This window comes from Galeopterus variegatus, unplaced genomic scaffold (assembly GCF_000696425.1).
Source record: "Galeopterus variegatus unplaced genomic scaffold, G_variegatus-3.0.2 Scaffold915, whole genome shotgun sequence".
NCBI classification, from domain to species: Eukaryota; Metazoa; Chordata; class Mammalia; order Dermoptera; family Cynocephalidae; genus Galeopterus; species Galeopterus variegatus.
Window position 1 is genome coordinate 460,402 of NW_007727026.1, and position 23,740 is coordinate 484,141.

At 46.6% G+C, this 23,740-nt stretch overlaps 1 protein-coding gene across 1 annotated transcript in view; it reads right to left on the reverse strand.

Moving 5' to 3' along the window:
- The window catches only part of EDARADD (EDAR-associated death domain), a 66,063-nt gene that overhangs the window by 31,646 nt on the left and 10,677 nt on the right, over positions 1-23,740 (reverse strand). Inside the window, exons 3-4 of the mRNA XM_008573417.1 lie at positions 20,462-20,501; positions 10,347-10,402 (exon numbers count right to left, since the gene is read on the reverse strand). Coding sequence (XP_008571639.1) covers positions 10,347-10,402; positions 20,462-20,501 — 96 coding nt within the window. The remainder of the gene's footprint in view (positions 1-10,346; positions 10,403-20,461; positions 20,502-23,740) is intronic.

A 23,740-nucleotide genomic window follows, 5' to 3' on the forward strand; every position in this document is an offset into this window, starting at 1 on the left:
GGGCGGAGAGTGACGCTGGACCAGGCCCAGGCCAACTCCGCTGCTTATCAACTGCCTCAGTTTCCCTCCTCTGTAAAGCAAGGGAGCTCAACAACATGACCTCTAAGGTCCCCCGCAGCTCGAAAGACAACAAGTTGTCAAACGGATACTTTCTAAACTGTCGGGATTAGCAAGGCCGAGTCACCCCAATGATTTAGTAACTTGGTGGCACCGAGCTTAGGAGACAAGACACAACAGATAGGGCTCTGGCCTCTGAACGGCAGCGTGGGCCTGGCAGCTGGAGGAAGGGGGAATCCTGCGATCCGAAAGGAAGAAGCCAGTGATATGTGAGTTACCAAAGCCCCCGGGGACGTCCCACTAAAGACACAAACTGGACGTCCTCGGACATGTGAGACTTCTGGTTCTTTGGTGAATGAACAAGGCACGAAATGAGTCACAACTTCTTGGACAGCTACGTTAGCATCGATCATCAACTAAAATAGTTTTCTGGTGTCTGATGGCCCAAAACCTTTAGTCCTGGCCACCATATCGTACCTTCTGTAGCATTGTCAACAGACCAGCACGGGTTCCATGGCTTAAAAACCACGTGTGTGCAGGACCCTGCCCCACGTTGTATTCTGGATAACAACGTGGAACTTTGTTTTTGAAAGACTCATTGAATTTCAAAGAAATCAATTAGTTGTTGCTAGGCTTTTATAAAACAGCACCTTTGGTTTTTTTATTTGGTGGCATCTACCCCCAGGAAGGAACTTTGAGCTCTTTTTGGTTGCTAACAGAAGGAGCTGGAATTCTGGCCTTAGGTCTAGCCTGTCAATGCAGACATCCAATGTAGTCTAAGGAAATACAGGCTTACGTAGGGGTGGGCGGTAGGGACTGACACTCTGACGTTCACCAAAGCAGGACGTGGAATAGCAAAAGAGTTGAAATGATCTCAAAGTCCCAGCATAGGGACTCTTGATTCTGTGGTGTAGACTATAATAGACTATCGTATAACAGGGCATGAGATGGGATGTTTTCCCAGCATCTTAAGAGTCTTGATTGGGCCCCAGGCTGAGGACGAGGGTGTGCACACATCCTACAGAGAGATGTCATGTAAACCCCAAAAGACCAGCTAGGATCAAAAGTGGGGGTATGACCTTGTCCCAAGCCTCACCTCCCACTTATATAAGAGGAAGAGATTTGTTTGAAGGGGTTAGTGTAGAAATGAGAGCTGGTTGCTTCCCTCCCGTAAGGAGAAACGGGGCTGCTCTCTGTCCCACCCAAGAACATGAGGGGCTTCAAGGTCACCACTTGGGGGGTGCTTGCCAGAGGGGAAGATCAGTCTCTCACTGCCTGGCTGGGTGCCTGCTGACCTGGTTGGGAGCCCCTAACCTGTGGGAATGAGGGGCTGCCTGGAACTGCCCCAGTGCTGGGACAGGGGCCGTGTTCTCCATGGGCCAAGGGGACCAGAGCCTTCTTGAGAGCAGTTGAGTCTGATGTGCCACTGGGAGAGAAGGAGCTGGGACTGGCTGTTGGTGGCAGATGGGAAAATTCAGCTGGGAGCAGCACCCTGCCCTATCGAGTACTTGGACAGTGGCTGAATCCTCATTTCTGGGGAGGAGCTGGGGAAACAGGCCCACCTGCCCCTCTTTGGGGCCCCCACATTTCAGATCAGGCCTGAGTTGGAGGAAAGAAGTTTTGAACTGGGGGAGAGATTTAAGTACTCCACCGAGTTCGTTTCATTTCAATATAATACTTCCCAGATATTTATTGAGCTCCGACTGTGTGCTAGGAGACTGGTATCATTACACCCATTTTACAGAGGAGGAAGCTGACTGAGAGAGGTTAGGAAACTGGCTCAAGGGGACACAGCTAAGGGGCAGAGCTAGGAGGCCTGTCTGGCTCCAAAGCCAGTGGCGAGTCTATATAGCACCTGCCAGTGTGGACTCTGGAGTCAGGCTGCCTGCGCTTCCGATCTAGATTCTACTACTCAACAAATTATTTAACCTCTCTGTGCCTCGATGTGCATCTTTAAAATGGGCATAATGATAGTACATCCTGCAGAAAGTCATTTTGAAAATTAAGTTAAAATGGAGGACTGCTTAGAACAGCTTTTGGCCTTAAAAATGTTAATTATAATGATTATTCTTTTGATTACACCAAATTAACTCCTTATACAAGATGCTATGATACTGTACGAAGTGAAGAAAGCAAGACATTACTTTGTCTATACGGTGTGATTACAACAAAAAATAATTACACCCATGCACAGGGAAAAAACAGGAAATAATACTTCCACACTTTTAATAAGCACATTTACTTTCATGAAGGAAAAGTAATCATTTAACAGAAAGAATTTTGTATTTCTAGCTCACAGCTACATTTCATGTTTTTAGACAAATGAGTGTCTGTCATGTCTAAGGCATGTGACTTAGCAAAGGGTGGGTAAATGTCCATGACCGCGTCCCACTTGGGGCATGGAACCAGGGAAAATGCATAGGGAAAGATATAAGCATGACCCACATGGTCACAACCAGTGACAAAAAAGCACAGTGATGCATAAGGGTTGAGGTTAGTAGGGCAGACTCCAGCATTCTGCAAAGAGGAGACCATACCCAAGCAGGGTGCCTGTTTTCTGGTACAGATGAACTGCCAACATGGTACCCAGGATGCCGGGAGTTACACGTCACCCATCCATTCCACCGATTCAATGCCTATGTCGTACCGGAATCCAAGATCAACGCTGCAGTGTAATCAACTCCAAATATTGCATGCTGCTATGGATTGAATTGTGTCCCCCTGAAATCCATAAGCCGGAGCCCTAACCCCCAGGACCTCAGCATGTGACCTTATTTGGAGATGGGGTCTTTCCAGAGGTAATCAAGTTAAAATGAGGTCAAGAGGGTGGGCTCAAGTCCAATGTGACCAGTGTCCTTCTAAAAAGGGGAAATTTGGCAACAGACATGCACCAGGGAGAACGCCACGTGAAGACGGAGGCAGAGATGCATGATGCTTTTCTACAAGTCAAGGAACACCAAAGACAGCCAGCAAACTACCAGAAGCCAGACAGAGGCCTGGGTCAGCCCTCCCTCCCAGCCCTCAGGAGGAACTGAGCCTGCCCACACCTTGATCTTGGACTTGCAGCCTCCAGACCTGTGAAAAAATGCATTTCTGGGGCCGGCCCGGTGGCGCACTGCTACAGTGCGCCGCTTGGGAAGCGTGGTGGCGCTCCCGCCGAGAGTTCGGATCCCACATGCAGACCGGCCGCTCACTGGCTGAGCGAGGGGCGGGGGCAACACCGAGGGTTGTGATCCCATGGCCGGTCCCGGTCCGGTACGGGCGCGACACTGAGGGTTGCGATCCATTGCCGGTCACGAAAAAAGACAAAAAAAAAAAAAAAAAGGGAAAAAAAATGCATTTCTGTTTGAGCCTCCTAGTCCCAGGTACTTAGTTATAGCACCCAAGTGAACTAAGTAAGACATGTGTGGTATGTTAATTGCTTCTGAAAAGAAAAACAAAACCCTCTCTGGCCTCTGTTTTCACATCAGCAAAGTGAGAAAGTTGGACTGAATGATTCAGCATCTTCCACCTCTAATGTGCTATAAGTCTGCACAATCTCTGGATCAGAGATGCACCTCAGTTGGACGAAGAACCAACCTAAAATAGCCCAGAGTTTTACTTGGGAAATACACAACACCAGCATCTCCCAATGTATGTTCCTCAGATTACTAGGCCGAAGAGAAGGGGAAAGGGTTTTGGGGGTCTCACGCTCTTCCCCTGCAGCTGGGGCTGGCCTCTTGCACCTGCTCTGACCTCAGGGGTAGGGCTGGCTGCAGGATCAGGCTGCCCTGATCAGGCCCAGGCTGCTGAGTCTCCTTTGGCTCAGCAGGCCACACCCAGTGGCAGGTGGGAGCTGCCTGCACTTACGTGCCTGCATTCCTCTACCCTGCAGATGCCGGTCTAACCTGCCTTAGACCTGCCTTCCTGCTCCGGCTGCACTGTAGAAGCCCAGGGACAAGCCTCACCCAGACCACAGAAGCCAGAACCTCTGGGGCACGGGCCCGGGCACTGGTATTTTACAAAAGTTCTCCAAGTGATTGCCATGTGCAGTCAGGGTCCAGAACTGTCAGTCTAAGAGGGTCATAGATGGGGACTGATAGCTTTTAGTAAGAAAATGTCAATCTCTTTTTTCTCAGCCTCTAATAGATGCTTTCCATGGTTTTCCAAGTCTTTCCTCAAGGATTCTCATTACTGCCTACAGTGCTAGTCATATGGTGGCTTCTTGAGGCTTGTGGGACCCCAACCCTTACCAAGGCCCATGTTCAAAGCCCCTTCCATGTGCAAAGTGATGTGCCCAGCTCATGGATCATCCAAAAACAGCCAAGAAGGGTAGGGTGGCGAGAGGCTGTGGCAGTTGAAAGGTAACAGGTACATTTGTGACTAATCTTGCAATCAATTCAACTGTAGATTTATGTTCACGTGAACTGAAATTATTCCTATTATCAAGCCTGCTGTGGAATAGGTGGATTTAACCCCTGGCTGGACATTTATTCCTCCTGTTCAATGATTTTATTTTGAGGGAAGGGAGTGGAGTATATCAGAATCTCCCACGAGGCTTTAAAAATCGACTCCCTCCCTGAGAATGTTAGTTTGGGGGGTGGCAGGAGAGACGGGGAAGGGAGAGAGGACCAGCTCTTCCTGCTCTGGAAGCTCACAGCTCCTGCAACCTGGCCTACTTCCCGCCCTCCACCTGCGGTCTAGCTAATGCCTGTCCACCCTCAACCCTCCCAAGTAACAGGTCCAGCCCATTGCAGCAGAGAGTCCTGGAAAACCCCCCTGAGCACCAGTCTTGGGGTGCATGGGCCTGTGCATGTGCTGTGCATCTTGCCAGCTAAGCTCCACCGTGGGTTTCTGGAGGAAAGAACTTGGCCTTGTGCGTCCTCTGCAAACGTCTCTGTTCACATCACGCCTGGGCAGCAGAAGAGGGAAGGCTGCTTGGACTTGAGGGGGCACAAGCCTCTTGCTTTCTGGGGACCCTCCATGTCTACCACTCTTACTGCTTTAACACTGCCCAGGAATACATCTTGCTCCTCGAACACAGAACAGTTTGTTTGCTCTTGACAGAGGTCATCATGTTAAAATGAAGTCATCAGGGTGGGCCTGAATCCAATAAATCAGGGAAATTTGGAGAGAGACAGACACGCACACAGAGGGAACACGATGTGAAGGGAGACGGGGAGAAGGCACCATCTACACGCCAAGGAGAGGGGCTGGACAGATTGTCCCTCACTGTCCTCAGAAGGGACCAACCCTGATCACACCTCGGTTTCAGACTTGGAACCTCCAGAACCACAGGACAGTAAGTTTCTGTTGCTTAAGACGCCCTACTTGAGGTCTCTCCCCTCTTGCCTGTCCCTGCCACAGCCCAAACCCAGGCCCTTGGTATTCCCTCCCTGGGTGACCGCAATAGCCACCGAAGGTCTCCTGGCCTTGGTCTTTCTTCCTACCTGTCCCCTGGACAAGCCACTGTGAGAATAACCTTTCTAGAGCAGGTTTTCATCTCCTCTTGCTCCAAGTCAGACCCTTTGGGGAAGTCTCCAGGGTGTGGGAGACCAAGTCCACACTTCCATCCCTGGCATTTGAGATTTCCACCCAGGCAGCGCTTTCCAAAGTAGTGTTTAGAGGAAATGCTGGATGCAGAGGGCTTAACAGCTATGCCCAGAGGGGAGAGAGACGAGCCTTCCTTTGTTAATTAAGTTTGCTTCCCTGTTCAATAACTTGGTCCGGGTCTTCTCTGTGTCTGTTGCCTCCATGTGTATGGGCTGAGATCCTCTAAGAGGCGGAGTTTCTTAGCTCCCTTGGCCTAGGAAGCACCCACAAACACTCCCATTTAGCTTTCCTGGCCAGGATCTTACATGCTGAACTTGACCGTAAGCTCTAAGTATTCACTACCGTGTCCTCAGCCCCTAAGAGAGTGCTGGTACCAAATACTTGCTAGACGGAGGGATGAATAGACACTTCCCCATCTATCCCGTATCTCAGATTTATCAGACTCTACACATCACGACCTGTTTCACGCAGGTCATCGGCCTTTCTGCTGCAGGAACAGAACCAACTCTTTAGCCCCTAATCACTTTGCTTGATTTCCTTCCTGCCCCATCCAAATGCCATCATTCGAGGCACAACTCAAATTTGACATCAACTACCTTAACATCTTGCTTTTATGTCTAAAAAGAATGTTTAAAATTTCCCCTTCCAGCCTTCTTTAAGTCCTGCTTCTGCAAAGGATTTGAGGCTCTTACTTTCAAAACGTGCATTCATCTCTCTGTGCCTTTGAGGACTCTATTGATCAAGATTGTGTGTGCCTAGATCTTATCTTCCTGCAAGGTCACAAATTCCTTGGGAGAAATCTATGTGCTATGTGTTCCCTGCAAAACATGAAGTATGTTACCAGTAAACGATTGCTAAGAAAATTAATTCCTGGTACCTTCTGTAGGAAAACAAAGCCCATTCATTATTCTACTTCTCTGTTATTTTTTTTTTCAATTTCTCCACTTCTGCTGATTCCTTATTTTGTATAATCCTTATGTATCCCATCCTTTAAAAAGAAAGAAGCTTTTTCTGTACTTTTCAGCACCCTTGAATAGCGGTTCAATGTTTTTCTTTGTTACCTTAATGAACTTCTTGATAGAACTACATAAATTTTCTCATATTCACTCACCCCTTAACCCTTGCAAGTAAATTTTTGTCCATGGGACTAATTCCCTTCCTGAAGGGTCCCCATAAGATCTGAAGGGACAAACAGTGTCTTGGTAGGACCCACACTTGACCATACTGTGCCTCCCGATGACGTGACCTTCTGTCCCCTCCTCAGCACCTGAGGCAATGCCTTTCCAGGCTTTCTCTCTCTCTGTATCCAACACATATTTATTGAGACCTACCAGGTACTAGGCATTGAGGAGACAGTCAAAAGGACACAGGAGTCCTTAGACCACTCAGGGGACACGGTCCAATCAGTGGGCAAGACACTGAAATAATCAGCAAACATTTTGCTCTGAGCCAGCGTATGTGCTGCAATAAGACAGTTGTCTTGCCCACGGGTGGCTTCCTTCTCTGGCTATTCCTCTGGCTACTTCTGATATTAGATGTTCCTCAAGGCTCCTTCTTGACTTTCCTTTTTGCTTCTCTGCAAGGACTCTCTTCCTTGACAATCTCATCCATTCCTAGAGCTTCAACTCTAACCTCCAGATGCATGAATCCTAAACCAGCACCCAGTGCTGCGTTTTCTAACACCCGCTGGGCGTTTTTGCAAGATGTCTCATTGGTATGATAAACCTCACACACCCCAAATCCACAAACCTGTATCTCTTCTTTCCCAACCAACAAACCAACAAGACTCAATCCTAACAGCACACAAATCTTCCCTTCTTCCTGACTTCTCTATTTATATTATTAATAGCAATCATCTCCCAGTCTCAAGAATTTTCTTTCCAGTTACTGTTCTTTTTTTTTTTCCTTTTTGTCTTTTTTCGTGACCGGTAACGGGATCGCAACCCTCAGTGTTGCGCCCGTACCGCGACCGGCAACAGGATCGCAACCCTTGGTGTTGCGCCCGCACCGAGCTCAACCAGTGAGCGGACCGGTCTGTATATGGGATCCAAACCCTCGGCTGGAGCGCCACCGCGCTCCCAAGTGCCGCACTCTACCGAGTGCACCACCGGGCCGACCCACCAGTTACTGTTCTTAAAACCTATTCTCATCTCCTTCCCAGTTATTGTTCTTGTTGGATAAAGGACCTAGGAAATGTTTTCTTTACATAAAGTCTCATGGAAATCGTTGAAACATATGATCCATACCCACATCCTAGACTCTAATTTTGTGTGCATTTCCTCTCCAACAAGTCTGTAAGCTCTGCCTAAGGTCTTAACCCCAATCACCTCTCCTGCCTTTTGTGTGCTTCCCTTGGATTGAACGTCCCCCTAACGCTTAATCCCTATTGTGAGTGTTGAGGGTGGGAAATCCTATTATGGTAATTGAAAGCTCAGGCCTTGAAGACGTGATTAAGTTGATGGTTTAACAGTGGCTGGTGGTCATGGGTGTGGAGATCTCTCTCTCTCTGTCTGCTCCACCATTCTGCCATGTGAGACCCCTGGGTCACTGTTATCACCAAGGCCTTCACCAGATGTGTTCCCTGGACTTTGGATTTCCCAGCCTCATAAACTGTGCGCAATAAATTTTGTTTTCTTGTAAAGTACCCAGTTCTAAGTATTTTGTTATAACCTAAGAAATAGACTAATACAATATCCAAGAATACCCAGTCCAGATCTGGTCTCAGACCATATGCTCAATAAACACCAGTTGTGATAAACTGTAGGATAGGATAATTCTAGTAGATGGGGTATTGATTTTCAATGCCCAAAAGTAAAGGGTTCTTTATGAAATTCTGTCTGAGATGTCAGGCTTTAATTTTTGATGCTAGGACACCACAAAGTCTTCCTCTGTTTCGTTCAAAGAAATCAAGCTGAAATCGAGCCTTAGTAGAAGTGGATTTTAGTTTTTAAATAATAAAAACCACTTAAAAGGCAGATTATTCTAAGGAACATATTTCCAGCTTGCTTTTAATTTCTGAACTATAGAAAATGGAGTGTGGGTTTGTTTTTCTTTTTCTTTTAAACACTTCTTCCCTAGTGAGTTTTCTTTGTTCTAACTGCCAACGTGGTTTCAAAGACTCTTTCTGGTTATCTAGCAGTTAGAACAAATCCTACAGATTATACAAAGAAACCAACTGAGGTAGCTAGTTTATGGTCCTACTTTTTACAGGAAGAGAAGACATTGTTTTTAAAAAAAATCTCAAATAGGTCTTTCCCCCTTTTTTTAGTAGAAATAAATTTTCATCTTTTAGGACAGTCTTTACTTGCTATAGCCAGAACTATGGTACTAAAATTAGAAAAAAATTCTGAACAGAGTCCTAATGTATATTCTGTATCTAATCTTGAGTGGTTTTGGAAAATCCCTAACAGTAAACTAAAAGAACAATGCAGCGTTTTGGGGGGTGTTTTGGGTTTTTTTTTTTTTTTTTTTGGCAGCTGGCCAGTACCGGGACCCAAACCTTGACCTTGGTGTTGCAAGGCTGTGCTCTAACCAACTGAACTAACCAGCTAGACCCAACATTCTTTTATTTTCAAGGGAGTCTATGTAATATCACAAAAAATGCGAGGACCAAAACTTGGTTAAAGAAATTAGAATTACAAGAAAGGAAAAATGTATACTTTTGATTTACTAAAGTAGTTTAAAGTCAGTTAGTGCAGGAGCCAATGATTTGGTTGTAATTCCAAGAAAAATGCCGAGCATCAGGGTTAAAGATTAGGAATCTGATATTGACAGCCAATGATCGAAGGTCCCCCCAAATACAATGAAAATTAGTACCACTGATAACTTTCAAGAGAGCTGTGCATTGATAATTAAAATAGCCCATTTTATCAACTATCGTGTAACTCTGCTTTATTATAGAGGAGATTTGACTACCTAAGAATGTTACTATTAAAGATTTATTATTGATTGATGTTTTAAAAACAAGACTAAACAAAACTTGTTAGAAATCAGCTTGGTGTTACGGAAGGATCAGGACTAAGCCAGCCTATCTTGAAGCAAAACATGATTTTTGAGGCTCTAAATATAGTTTAGCAGATATGAGGTATTATGCAATTTTACTGATGAGCTTCGAGTGAATGAACAGAGGTGGATTGGACAGTACAAGAAGTCACTGAAGGACATAGTGACCAAAGGAAGCTTCTAGAAGGACACACATCAAAAAGTGAACAGTGAAATGACAGGTAATTCTCAATGTTTTTTTTTTTTCTTTTTGTACATTTTTGCACAATCTGAACTTTAAAATAATAAACATTCTTTTCTAATCAGAACACAATACACATTTGCTTTTTGGAAAAAGACCATAGAAATGGTATGTTAAAGTTGACGTCTGATATCTGAAAAAAGTAAAAGCTTTATAAACCATTCCGAAAATGTTATATTAGAGTATCCAGTTTCGTTGTGTCCTAAAAAAATGTTCCCATCTGCAGCAACAACTCTTCTTTCTAATTCACTAGCATTGATTCTTCTGTTCTTGGCCTGAAGATAAATATTTATTTCAAAGAATGGACTAAAGCTACCACCGTTATTAGAAGTAACAAAGGTTCTCTAGATGAGCTACCATATTGGGATGCTTAAAAGATCATTTTCAAATTTATTATCTAGAAATCCTGCTCTTCAGTCTTTATTTTCAAAGTTCTGTAAGATAATTCCTTAAAAAATCCTAGGTTGATTATCATAACACCTAGTGGTAAAAATATAGACGAAATTATTCTTACCTGATGTTGCATATGAGAATTTGGTGGGCAGTTCATGGTAACTGTCTCACACTCAGCTAGAAAGAAAGAAAAAGAAAAAAGACAAAGCTGGATAAAGAGAGAACGTGCTCTGCAGTGTGAGATCCAGAACCAAGGCTCAGTCTCAGGTGCTGCCTGGACATCTGGTAAAATCCGGATGGCCTCATTGCAAGGTCCCTTCCAACTCTGCTCCCGAGGATTAGGTCCCCTAAGCTAAACCATGCTCCCTATCAAAGAATCAGGCACAATTCCTGCTTACCTTTCAGAAGAAGGTTGCAGTTCCCTGCCAGCCTGTGGAATTATTCAAATAGGCCAATGTGTCCTCCCATGGGAACCAGGGGGCACCCACCCTCCTGATACAACAATGCCTGCCTCACACAGTCCCTGGTGTTCACCGTGTTCCTGTGTGGGGCCCTGCATGGGGTGCCATGTCCTGTTCCCAGGCTGTGAGGACAGGTGACTCATAAGCTTCTGTCAGTCTCATATGTCTGGGGTTGGGTGCCTTGTGCATGGCCGTCCCCATAACCTTAGACCACGATCCCTCCCTCCCCAATGGGGTGAGGAGGTGGATGTGAAAACAGCTGGCCTAAGGACATCCAGCTACCATCGAGGACATTCAGTCACAGCTGACTGCGCTTGGCCAGCCGCACGGAAGGAGCCCCCTGTGGCTGGCAGACTCACGCTTGGGTCTATGTAGTGTCACGCTGTCTCTGTTGGCTGTTTGCCATCTCTTCCCACCTAAAATGCTTTTGTCCCAAGACGACAGTTGGTGTGAGTGACCAGACCCCAGTGTGGTGTGCCATCAGGTGTGGCCCGTGTTTGGTAGGGTGGCCTCCGAGGCTCCCACCTGTACACACCCTAAGTGGTATTGCCAAGTCCCCCTCATCAAGGTCAGGTGAGAACTCTCCAGGCACTGTGTCTAGCCTGGTGACCATCACTGGCCACCTGGGGAAGCCACACAGACATTGTTTATGAGTGGGCATCCCAGGGACAGGCACAGGGATGGCCCTTTGTGAGGCTGACAGAAAGGAAGGAGACCCCACCCCAGGGAGAATTCTGCCTGGCACCCTGATTGCTGATGTCCTGGCAAGGGCAGGGACCCTGCCTGTCTCCTAAGCTGCTTCCTCACTGTTACACGTGTGCTCTACTGACCCCCCAAGTCACTGTGGGGCACAGCGTGGCAGCCTGTGGCCCAGGCTCTGCCCAGCACAGCAGCTCAGCGGTGCCCCCAAAGACCTTATCCTGAGATCCCGGGTCTTGATGGTCCCACCTGGGCCAGAGGCAAACCACCTGATTGGATCTGGACCACATCTCCAGAAAGATTGACCGGAACTCCCTGGGGAAAGAGGTAGCTGTCTATGAGGTGGCTCCCAACCCTTTCCTGTAACCACCCAGAAGGTCCACATCACGGTGATCAGATGGAGACAAAAACTGAAAGCTGCAATTTTACGCGGCCAGAAACGCAAAATATTCCTAGCAAATGTGCACAGGAGGGGAAAACATCAATCCATGAATTAATCAACAGAAACTCTGCATGGCAGAAGACAGGACCACGGCAGCGTGAGGTTTCAGGATGTGTTCCTCTCGGTTCCGGGCCCAGTACCCTTTCACTGTGTCACTCTGGTGCCTGGGCCACATCACAACAAAGATCCTGATCCAGAGTTGCAGGGAAAACCCATGTCACCCTGCGTGTGGCACAGCGAAGGGTTAATTCAACCTGACCTAAGCCTGGGGTCCTTAAACCACGTGAAAGAAACCACTGCCACAGGAAGGCTCCCAACCCTCACGGGACTCTGAGGAAGAAATTCACAAATATGAGAATAGAGGACACCCCCAGCTTACCCCAAAAAAGTACATCCAGTGACCAAGAAAAGGGAGTGAAAGAAAGTTAGAAAGAAACTGGGTACAGGAAAGGAGGCCAAAGAGGGGGAAAAACATGAAACAGAGGTCTACAGTTTGACCCGATCGGAAATACAGAATTTACTCAAATAATTTATACAGCAAAAAGATTAGAGTGCTGATTGGCTTTGCATCCTGCAAGGTAGGTTTTGAATTAATTTTAACATCTGCTAAAATGCACTGATTGGCTAAAGCTTTGTGGACTTAATCAGTCCTGGGGCTCGAATTACAGTAATATCTCGAGAGGCCACTAAATGTAAACATGGTACCTCCTTTAATCTGAGGGGAGTTACTGAATAAAATAGAGGAAAACAGAGATTCCTCACCTAAGCAGCAGAACTGTGGTCGTAGCACCCATTGCCCTAAAATATCCCAGAGTGGGCATGAATACGCTGTCCTAATAAATTAATATTAAATTAAATCTTTGGCAGTTACGAGTTGGCTTAACAAAGTGGGACCCTATGGCACCCTGAGTTAAAATAATTAATATGGGAAGCTGGCCAGTTAGCTCACTCGGTTAGAGCATGGTATTGGTAAATAACACTGAGGTCAAGGGTTCGGATCCCCGTACCAGCCAGCCACCAAAACAAAAAGGAAAAAAAAAAAAAAATCATATGGCCTCGTGTAAATTAAAACAGGGCCCTCAAAGATCGAAATGCATTATAGAAGACCACATGCGTGGAGGGTGGTTATCTTCTCTGCCTGTCCACGTAGCAGCCTAACTTGGCCTGTACTTAGACCTGGAAAAAAAAAATGAATGGTGCTTCGTGGTGGATTACTGCAACCTCACAGCTGTGGTCCTGTCCCGTAAGGCTCCCGTGTCCACACAATTGAAATCACCGATTCCATCCTATCAGCAACTAGTAAATATTTTGCTCTTAAAGAATTAGCTCATACATTCTTCTCAGTGCCAATTTCAACAGCCTGTCAGTCAGAGTTTGCACAAGTTTGCAAGCAAGATCGTAGCTGCATCCAGCCTTCTCCAGATTGTGGGTGGGACACTATCTGGATGGCATCTGCCTCTGGGGTCATTCATTTGAAACAGCCATCCAAGCCACACAAATACTCAAAAATGCTCACAGGAAGAAGATGGGTCATTGCCCCCAACATGGCACAAGGTCCTTAGCTAAATTTATAAAAGTTATTTGGTAAACTAAGGGCTGCTTCCTCCCTGACACTATCAATAAACAGCGATTGACCCTTTCTGCACCCACAGTGTTAGTACAAGTCTAATATAGTCCTCGTTTACAAATTTTACTTAATCTCGCTGATGCTATTACTTGCAAATCAGCCCACTGTAAATTTGGTCCTGTCCAACGAAAGTCTTCAACAGGCCCTCGCGTTAATACCCCAGATATTGCACTGTAGGGTTTTCGTGACCTCCTCTTATTCCCATGTCTCTGGACCACCCATGATGGCCACCAGCTGTCCATAGGCTTCAGGGGCCAGAAACTGCCCTCCTAGATCCTGCTGTCTACAGCATTCGAGCAGCAATCGCTGGCTGCATACCAGGCTCTCCTGAAACAGGTGCCCACCCAGCCTGAGCCTGTGACCCTCCATAGCCCACTGCCCATTATGCCTTGGTTCGTGGGAGCAGCATCCAGCAATCTCTGCATGACCACTGAGGCCTCCCTCATACAGAACGGAGCCAAACCTGGGCCCTCTGGCATATTCCACTTGCAGGAGGGGGTGGCCTGAGGCCATGGTGCTGGAAGAGGTCCCCTCTCCCAGACTCCTAGGTTACCTGGGGAGCTTCTTCAAAGCAATTGAGTGAACAGCAATGGGGGTTTAGAGACTTTTCAGATGACATCGCCACCATCATAGGTGACAGAGTGCACTGGAGAGCTGCTGCTTTCCATCCCTTAACTAGGATGTCCCTGACAAAGGACAGGACCAAGGGTCAGCGCAGTTGGCCACACTACAAGCAGTCACTTAACACTGGCTGCCATGGCCAACACATGGCCTCATCTATAAAGGGGGACACTTCTAATGTCCACACTTTTGGTGACCCTCTCGCCATGTGGCCCTCTCCCAATCAAGCCCTCACCCTGCTTCTTAGAGAGGCACTTCTATTCCTTAGAAGTCGCAGTCCCATCGAGGTTTAAATTGATGTTGTGACATCGAGGAGTTAATTGTGGTATAAAACCTAAAATGAAGACCCGTTGCTTTGTGCTGCCCTGACAACTGCAACTGGCACAAGCGAGAGGGTCTCAAGTGGCCGAATGCAAATTCCCCTACCCACACCTGTCCCATGGATAACGTCCCCTAGATAAACAGTGGCCCTTATGAAGGGGCCCAGGCATGGTCCTGCTTATCTCTGAGTCCCTGCCACCCCACAGAATTATTCCAACAGGCCAATCAAACAAACCACCCACAGAATTAAGACAATTCTCCCGTGGGAACCTGCGGGTCCCCACCCTCCTGATATGACAACGTGCGCCTTACACAGCCCCTGGGTGTTCACTCTGCTCCTGAGAGCGACCGCTGTGTGGCCCCACGTGGCATGCGGTGTCGTCCTCCCCAGGCTATGAGGACACTGCTATTGGCCTCTTCTGTCCTGCTATGTGTTCAGCTGTCCCCAAAACCCTAAGGTGGAGTCCCTTGCTCACTGACAGGGTGAAGAGGCGGTCAAACATCCTCCTCTGATTAACCACCATACATCAAATTCCACTGGGGACATCTGTCTGACATTTTACTAAGCCTTCCAGGCAGCAGAGTGTGGGATTATCTCACCTTTTTGAAGGTCAAACCAGAACCGTTTCAGTTCTGCGGTTGCCAGAGTGTGGTTGCCAGAGTCAAAGGCACTTGAAATGCATGTTAAATGTTTAACATCTTTCAAGATACACTGTTGGGGGCTGGCCCGGTGGTGCACTGGAGAGTGTGCCGCTTGGGAGCGCGGCGGCGCTCCCACCGAGGGTTCGGATCCCATGTGGAGACCGGTTCCCGCTCACTGGTTGAGCGTGGTGCGGGTGCAACACCGAGGGTTGCGATCCCGTTGCCGGTCAGTAAAAAAGACAAAAAGGAAAAAAAAAAAAAAAGATACACTGTTGGGAAGAAACTTCCATGCTTACGTAGGTTTACGTATGTGAAAGTGTGCAGAATGTGTGAACAACTGATTTTGTTCCATTAGATTTTAATCTTCTGCCACAGAATCCAAGGCCACACTCTAAACTTCAAAGTCGACAGAAATAGAGAATGTTATAAAGGAAACTATTAGCATCGTGTAAATTTTTACGGTTATAAAGCCTTAAATAGAGAAACACTTAACTCAGGGTTTAAAAGTCAAGATGAAGTGAGAGATTGATTAATTCATCCATTTATTTTTTATATTCACTAACATTCATTCACCTGCTATGCACTATGCTGCTAGATTTGTTCAAATAAGGGGCTATATTTATTGTCTCATGTGATTCTGGCTGGAGTAAAGGATTTTCTTTCCCTTAATAGTATTATCTGAGAAATTTAAACTAAAAGCACAGTCTTTTATTAAAATTCCATATGGTACCTTTTCCAAGCTAGAGCAATAGAAAGCTGGCCTAGATTTGTGTTTCTGATAATCAAATACAGTCCCCAGCCCTCCTGCATTTGAATCACCTGGGCTGCTTGTTAACAACACAGATTGTGGGGCTCCACCCCAGAGCCCCTTAATTGGAATCTCAGGGGGCCCAGAAGTCTGCATTGTTAACAAGCACCCCAGGTAACTCATGCACACCAAAGTGTGACTCTCCACAGTGAAACATAATAGACAAGTGATTACAGTTACACTAATTCTCACAATGTCATCTGTTAACCCAGCATGTTTTAAAAGCATTTTTTCTTCCAATACGAGGACTTAATTAAATAGCAACTTTTCTTATGTGGTACTGCAAACACTCCCGTGGTCCTAGTCCTCTCTCCCCTCTGCCCTCCTATGCACAAAAGAAAAATGTTTTTTGGAGAGTGGTCACTGCTGTGGTTTGAATGTCCCCTGCAAGCTTAACCACCAATATGGTAATTGAAAGGTGGGGACCTGAGAGGTGATTGGATTGTGAGGACTGTGCTCTCATGAACAAATTAATCCATTCATGGATTCATGGGTTAGGTGGTTTAATGACTTATCAGGGAGTAGACTGGGGGCTTCATAAGGAGAGCAAGTGAGCATATAAAAACCTTCCTCCCCCTCGCCATATGACACCCTGGGTCACCATGGGATTCTGTCGCCATATGACACCCTGGGTCACCATGGGATTCTGTAGAGACTCCCCACCAAGAACCTCTTAGATGCATACCCTGACTTTGGATTTCCCAGACTCCAAAACTGTAAGCAATGAATTTTGTTTTCTTTACAAATTACCCAGTTTCAGGTATTTTGTTATAAGCAACAGAAATGGACCAATACAGACACCTATTAGCAAATTGCCACGTCAGTCTTCGGGGAGGGAAATCATATACAATACAAGATAGTGTCTTGTTAGTAGAAGGACACCCAGTTTTACTTTCGAACCATTTAGTGATTTCCTTAGTGCTTATTTATTTTCTCCTAACTTGTTCAAACTGAACGACTACTTCTACATTTAATTAACAAATTGTCCTAAAAGACTCACAAAATAACATCTGTGCTTAAGTACATATTTCTCAAAATTACTAACAGTAGAATCCATCTACTTTACCTCTCTTTAACGTTGAAAATCACTGTAATATTTTTTTGAGCAATGAAAGAAAACAGCAGGAACACTGGAGAAAATGAAGATGATTAAATCTTTTTTTTTTTTTTTTCGTGTCCGGCAATGGATCGCAACCCTCAGTGTCGCACCCGTACCGGACCGGGACCGGCAACGGGATCGCAACCCTCGGTGTTGCGCCCGCACCTCGCTCAGCCAGTGAGCGGGAACCGGTCTGTACGTGGGATCCGAACCCTCGGCGGGAGTGCCACCATGCTCCCAAGCGGCGCACTGTAGCAGTGCGCCACTGGGCCGGCCCTGAAGATGATTAAATCTTGATTATTTGTGTGAGTATTTAAGGATGTGCAATTTTCTTCCCCTATGAATAGTGGCTCAAAAATCAAAGTTCTTTTTCCAAACACATTTTTCTCTCTAAATGTGAAGGGTCATGTTCCCTCCAGAATACTCAAGCCAGAGGCTTCTATGAGATACAGGGAATCGTGTGATGTGAAATACACGTTAGTTCTAAGTCTAGTACTTGCAGGCTCACAGAACAGCTATCAGAAGAGAACCTAACAGACAACCCCCCAGATCTCTAAAATCAGGGAAAACAGGTATAATATTAACACATTTCACCCCTAAACCACATGCTGATCACTGAAATTACACTCAATTTCCACCGTTGATTGATGATAAAACCACAATAGTCAAAACCACTCTAGTTTGGCTCATATTAAAGAATAGCTTTGAATATGCTCACAGTATAATAAAGATTTTGTGAAACATACTTAATCTGCTTAAGAAAACAAATTTTGAGAACTTTTCAACCATATGGAAATTGTCAAAGCTAATTACAAATCACTCCCCTATTCAATAAAGTAGGCCCCCCAAAACTCATTTAAATGTCAGAGTCCTAATTTATACTTAATATAATTAGATTACCTTTACTTTTAAATCTGTGAAATAGTTTCTTCACTAATTCATATGGATTTTTCTCTCCCTAAAAACAACGTGGATGAGAAAATTACGTAGATGTCTAATGATAGTATTGGCCCCATTAGTGATGTTAAAGAAAAATACTGACCCTATCAAATTGATAAATTATTGAAAACAAATATTGGAGTTAAGTTTTTCAGCTTCTGGACATGGCTCCTTTACCTGTAAACTAATGTATTTATTTGGAGATAAGAAATTATGCATTTATGGGCCGGCCCGGTGGCGCACTGGATAGTGCGCCGCTTGGGAAGCGCGGTGGCGCTCCCGTCCGAGGGTTCGGATNCTAAAAACAACGTGGATGAGAAAATTACGTAGATGTCTAATGATAGTATTGGCCCCATTAGGGATGTTAAAGAAAAATACTGACCCTATCAAATTGATATATTATTGAAAGCAAATATTGGAGTTAAGTTTTTCAGCTTCTGGACATGGCTCCTTTACCTGTAAACTAATGTATTTATTTGGAGATAAGAAATTATGCATTTAATGGTACCGTTCACCATGAATATGGACAAAGGAAAGGTCAGGGTTTTCACAATCACTTGTAAACTTGTAAACTCATGATGGTTTAAATTAAGGTTTTATAGAGCTCAGATTCTAGGAGAACCCCGATTGTGTGGTTCCTGTAGTAGCAGGTTGCTAAGCAACTATCTCTTTCTTTCAAAACAGGAAATTACATTCAAGAGTGATTAAAAAAAAAGATCTTGAGGCAGACAGCCAGGGTCACTGCAGCTCGGTCTCCTCCTATGACAGTTCCACGTTTGTCACTCTGCTTGAAAGCTTTTGACAGTCCTTGAAACTGATTTTTCACACTTCTTGGCCAGATTTTCCTGCAGCCCTGTCTGGTGCTCATGTGAGCCAGGCACCGTTCTAGACTCATTTCACTGAATTCTCATAAGGCGGATGCCAACCTTGACCTCCCCACTGCACTGACAAGGAAACCGAGACCCTGAGACCTGAAGTCACTTGCTGAGGCCACTCAGAGCCAGGTGGCTGGGCTGCCGTTTGGTTCTCTCTACTGTAACCCTTGAAGCTCCTTAAGCAGGCTCCCAAAGTGGGGTCCACATCCCAACCACACAGGTGTGAGTTAAAATGCAGATTCCTGGGCCCAATCCCAGATCTACCAAATCATGATCTGGAGGCAACAGGGCCCAGAATCTGCATTTTAAACAAGCTCCCTCATGATTTTTCACTGCACACTGAAGTCTAAGAACCACTGCCCGAGACTGCCTCTGCACTGTCCCTGTGGCCTGATGTGCACCCTCCCCTGTCCTGCTGAAACACAGAGTCCAGATCGGGGGGTGGTGGGGAGACTTGGAGGTCATTCACAGAGACGGCCGAGGGGAGGGGGCTTGCCAGGAGCCCCCCAGGACAGCCAGGATTTGGCCCCAGACTTGGCCTCAGCCTCTATTCCCTACACCACTGTCACTCCAAGGACATGTACTGGAGAGAAAAGGAATGACATTCTAAAGGTGTCATTTCAGGGAGCAGAAGAGTCTGGAGAGAGCCTCGGCTGAACTCCAGACTTAACCACAGGCTGGCCCTGGCAGGGAGCTCCCTGCGATTACCCACAACTAGGAGACCTGCAAGGGAAACTCTCATTCGGGTGTGCTGGGCAGTCCTGCCCGTCCACAGGGACCATGCACAGCAGGGTGCCCCGCCACCTCTGCAGCCGGTCAGATCTGACTGTCCCCACCCCGCCCCACCCTGCATCTCTAGGTTGTCAGCAGAGCATAAGGCAGATGCTCCAGAGTGACAACCAGCCAGCAGCGTGGCCTCCATGTGGAACCCAGCCCTGCAGGGGGTTATGAGAGAAGTTTCTGGCCACTTGTGTGGTCTGTGCCACGCTTATAACTCGAGTCTTTTGGCTTGCTGTTGGGCCTGAGACGTCTTCCTTGTCTAGCCAGAGAACACACTTTCCTGTGGTTTGGGGACAGCCCACTCCACGCCCACCCCACCCAATCTCAAGGCTCAGCCCTGGCCAATGTCCTCCATCCTTGAGATGACAATAATGGATTCAGGGATGGGCACATGACCCAAACTGTCTCAATCCTAATCGTCCCTAAAACTGTGCTATGGGCACTGGGAGAAAAGGCTTCTTCTCCAACACCTTCAGCAGCACCACGTGCAACCATTTTCCCTCCACGCAGTGAAATCCTCCCCAAGAACGGAGCCAACACAGACGACAGGGCCGCGAGGTGGACAGACTGAACCTGAGCATCACTGAAATGCTTGGATCCGGCAGCACTGAGAAACCCCTGAGCCAGAAGTCCCCTGCCCCTCTTAAGTGACTTTCAGTTAGTTTCTGTCACTTGCAACCCAGAGTCTTGGCTACCTTCATTGTATGCTTGTTAAAAACACCATCGTAATTTAATGTATAATTCATTATAATTTACAGATTTTCATAAGGAAATTCATTTCTGAGATAATCATGTAACAATTCATGAGCTAAATCATCAGTAGGTTTCTGTTTTACAATTTCAAAGAATATAAAATTACTTTGACTAGTGCTTTGTTCGAGATATTAAAATAATCACAAGTTCAAGAATTAACTGTACATACCTTTAGGGAGTTCGGTGTCTTGAATGGGGTATTTGTCTGACTGTAAAAAGCAACGAAAGAAGAGAGTTATTTTTAAATGTCAGTCGATAACAGGATCAAAGTGAAAAGGAAGCTTTGTCTTGGGAAAGTCACGATTTCAATTCAAAACCTTAAAAATAGTTATCCTTGGACTTAACATTTGACCTGACCCATCGATGACTTTTATTCTCAATCGACAGGAATGAAATCAAGGTTGACAAGTAGTTTGTGCTGGATGAAATAGAATAGGCCTTCCTAATTTCCTCAGCTCTGACCACTGAACCACACTTCCCTTTGCTGCAGTTGAACACTGAGGACATTTGTTTTCATGAATTATGGGATCGACCCATCTCTTCTGCCCATTTCTGTGGCAGTCATTTGGGTCCACAAGGCTGTGGTCTGGGCAGAGCTCTGTGCTGGACTGAATAGGAAGGATTCGAGAGGTAAATGTCCTGTAGATGGCACAAAAATCTAAAAGCCAGCCAGCAATCATGCATGGTTAGGCACAGATCCTCAGTGCATTAGTTGAGGGCAGCACTGTTACAGGGAATTCAAAATGCAAATGCTCCTATAATCACAAATTTGAAAATTAGTTTGTATGTACAGGCGGGTGTCTAATGTTCTGGAAATTTATTTCAAATTAAGCAACGTAGCCATTCTCTGAAGACTTCCCCAAGAGGAGCGAGAACGTGCCTGGTTCCCCTGCCCTCTAAGCCCTGCTCAGTCCCCCCTCTCCCCTGTCCCTGTCCTCCAGCCTGAACAAAGTTTCACCTCCCAAACTGCCCAAATCTTCCTTTGACTGAGGAGAAAAAGAAACAAAAATGGAGTTTTGTTTTAAATGCCTTTCTTTGGAGTTTTTCTGGAGCACAGCAGGAAAGCTTCAGAACCTCTGGAAGCCTCCAACCCCTTCCCCCCAAATGAATAAGTAAATAGAAATCAGCCACAGAGAACTTCAGAGTCACATAGTTCTGCCCCAGACTTATCAGTTCTCACTGTCACCCCCAGCACGGGACACACACCCATCTGTCCTATACCTCTTATCAGTCTGTTTTGAAGCACTGTCTGTTTCTTCAGAGAGACTGTGAGTTTTTCCTGAAAAGAGACTGTGATCGCTGCACCCCCAGATTCTGGGGCAGTGTTAAGTAAACATCTGCTGAACATCTGCACAGAGGGACACCCAGGCTGCAGCAAGAGCAGGTCTCCTGGGAAAACTGACGCTTAAGCTGGGTCTAGAGGATGCCCAGGACTCGGGGGAACTGAGTGACTGCAGAGGGTGGACACAGCTGGGGCAGGGGGAGGTGGCCGGGAGAGCCGCAGGTACAGAGATCCATCAACCCAAGCAGAGACGTGTGCTGGGGGTGGGCAGAGGAAGACAGAGTTGGATGCAAAATGATGGAGTTCTTTCCAAGAAGGACCATGAATGTGACCCAAGGGATGTCCCCTGTCCTGGGCTCTGTGCCTTGTGAATGGCTCAAGGACCCAGATGGGCCCTGCTGCCCTTCGTAGCCATCGTGGGTGCCATCTGAGTGCTTGGGACTTGGTGGAGGTAGACTGGGGAGGGTCTCTGTGTCTGGTGTCTCAGGGGCCTTGGTTAGGACAAGGCTGGCTCGTTAGCTTGGTTTCGCTTTTTCGAGAGAAAAAATAACTTCACCAGGAAAAAAAAAACAAAGAAAGCGAGACAAGGGGATTTAGGAGCAGTGGCACTAGGTGGGGGTCTCAGGAAACGGGTTCATCCCACACGGACTGCTGCCTGCCTCGTGCCCAGTTCTGCACACAGGGAGACTGAGTCAGGCAATCAATTCCACCTCCACGTGATAACAAGTAGGGGCCAGCTAAGACGGAGGCACAGGAGGCATCATAGACCAGAGACGTTTCAGCTGAGATAGGAGGAAGCACAGGACTTCACTGGTCGAGGACACAGGGGACTTGTCCTTGCCGAAGGGAACAGCATTACCGGTGGTTAGGAAGACGAGTGTTCAAAAAGCAGCAGACAGCGACACATCTGTCACCCACCAGGTGAGCAGCAGATGCTGTGGACAGGACACGGAGAACCTCACCTGCCACGCTGAGGAGTCTACACTCAATCCTGTAAGCAGCAGGAATGTCACAGGTTGAATTGTGTCCCCTCAAAGAGACACATTAAAGTCCTAACCCCAATACCTCAGATATAATTAAGTAAATTAAGACGAGGTCATGCTGGAGCAGGGTAGGTCCTGAACCCAATGTGACTGGTGTCCTTTTAAGAGGAGACACAGACACACAGGGGGAAGATGGCCACATGCCAATGAACAAGTGCAAGAATGGAGTTATGCATACAAGCCAAGCAGCGTCCAGCACGGCTGGTGTCACCAGAAGCCAGGAGAGACAAGGATTGATCTTCCCTGCAGGTTTCAGAGGGAGCGTGGTCCTGCAGACCTCGTGATCTCAAGCTTCCAGCATCCAGGACTGTGACAGCCTGTGTTCCTATAGTTTTAAGCCACCCAGTGGTATTTTGTTGTGACAGTCCTCACTAAGAACAGGAAAGCTTTGGAAAGATCCCTCTGTCCCCAGCGTGAGAGGTGATTAGAGGCAGCTGCAGCCCGAGGTGACAGCTGTGGTGTTGGGAAATGGGTGGGACACGTGGGAGGCCACAGTCATCGCAGGTGGGAACAGTGGAAAGGGAAGGAAAGGACGGACCAAGGAACACTTTATAGAGGCCAAAGGCTTTCCTGACAGGCCACCCTGAGGAACCACAGGCCATGACCCCGGGCTTGCTCTGCATTTCCATTTTTAGGAGAATTCAGAGACAGGGAACCATTTCATATAAATTCCCAGCGTGTGTCAAAGACCGATCCCTGTGCTGTCCACACTGTGCAAGGGACCTAAAGAACATGAGAACAGACGCCTCAGCTCTCCAGGACACTGAGGTGCTTCATGAACCTCCAGTGGTGAGAAGGCATTTAAGTGTGTTTCATATCACTCTAACTAAATTAGTTCATGGACTTTTCAGGATTCAGTAGAGCCTGTCCTGCAAGCATCCGGAGCAAGAGTGTGTCTTACAGCGTGTGCCTGGTGACACATGGGCAGCTCTGTGCAGGAAACCAGGGCTCCGGTGTGGGTGACCATATGCAAAGCAGCTCCCGGCCATTGCCTGCTCAAGGAGGTAAAAACACCTGCCCCACCATCTCCACGGGATCTTTGGAGGTTGAAAACCAATGTGTGTAAAATCTTTGGGAAACCTTTTTTTTTTTTTTTTTTTTTTTTTTTTTTTTTTTTTCCGTG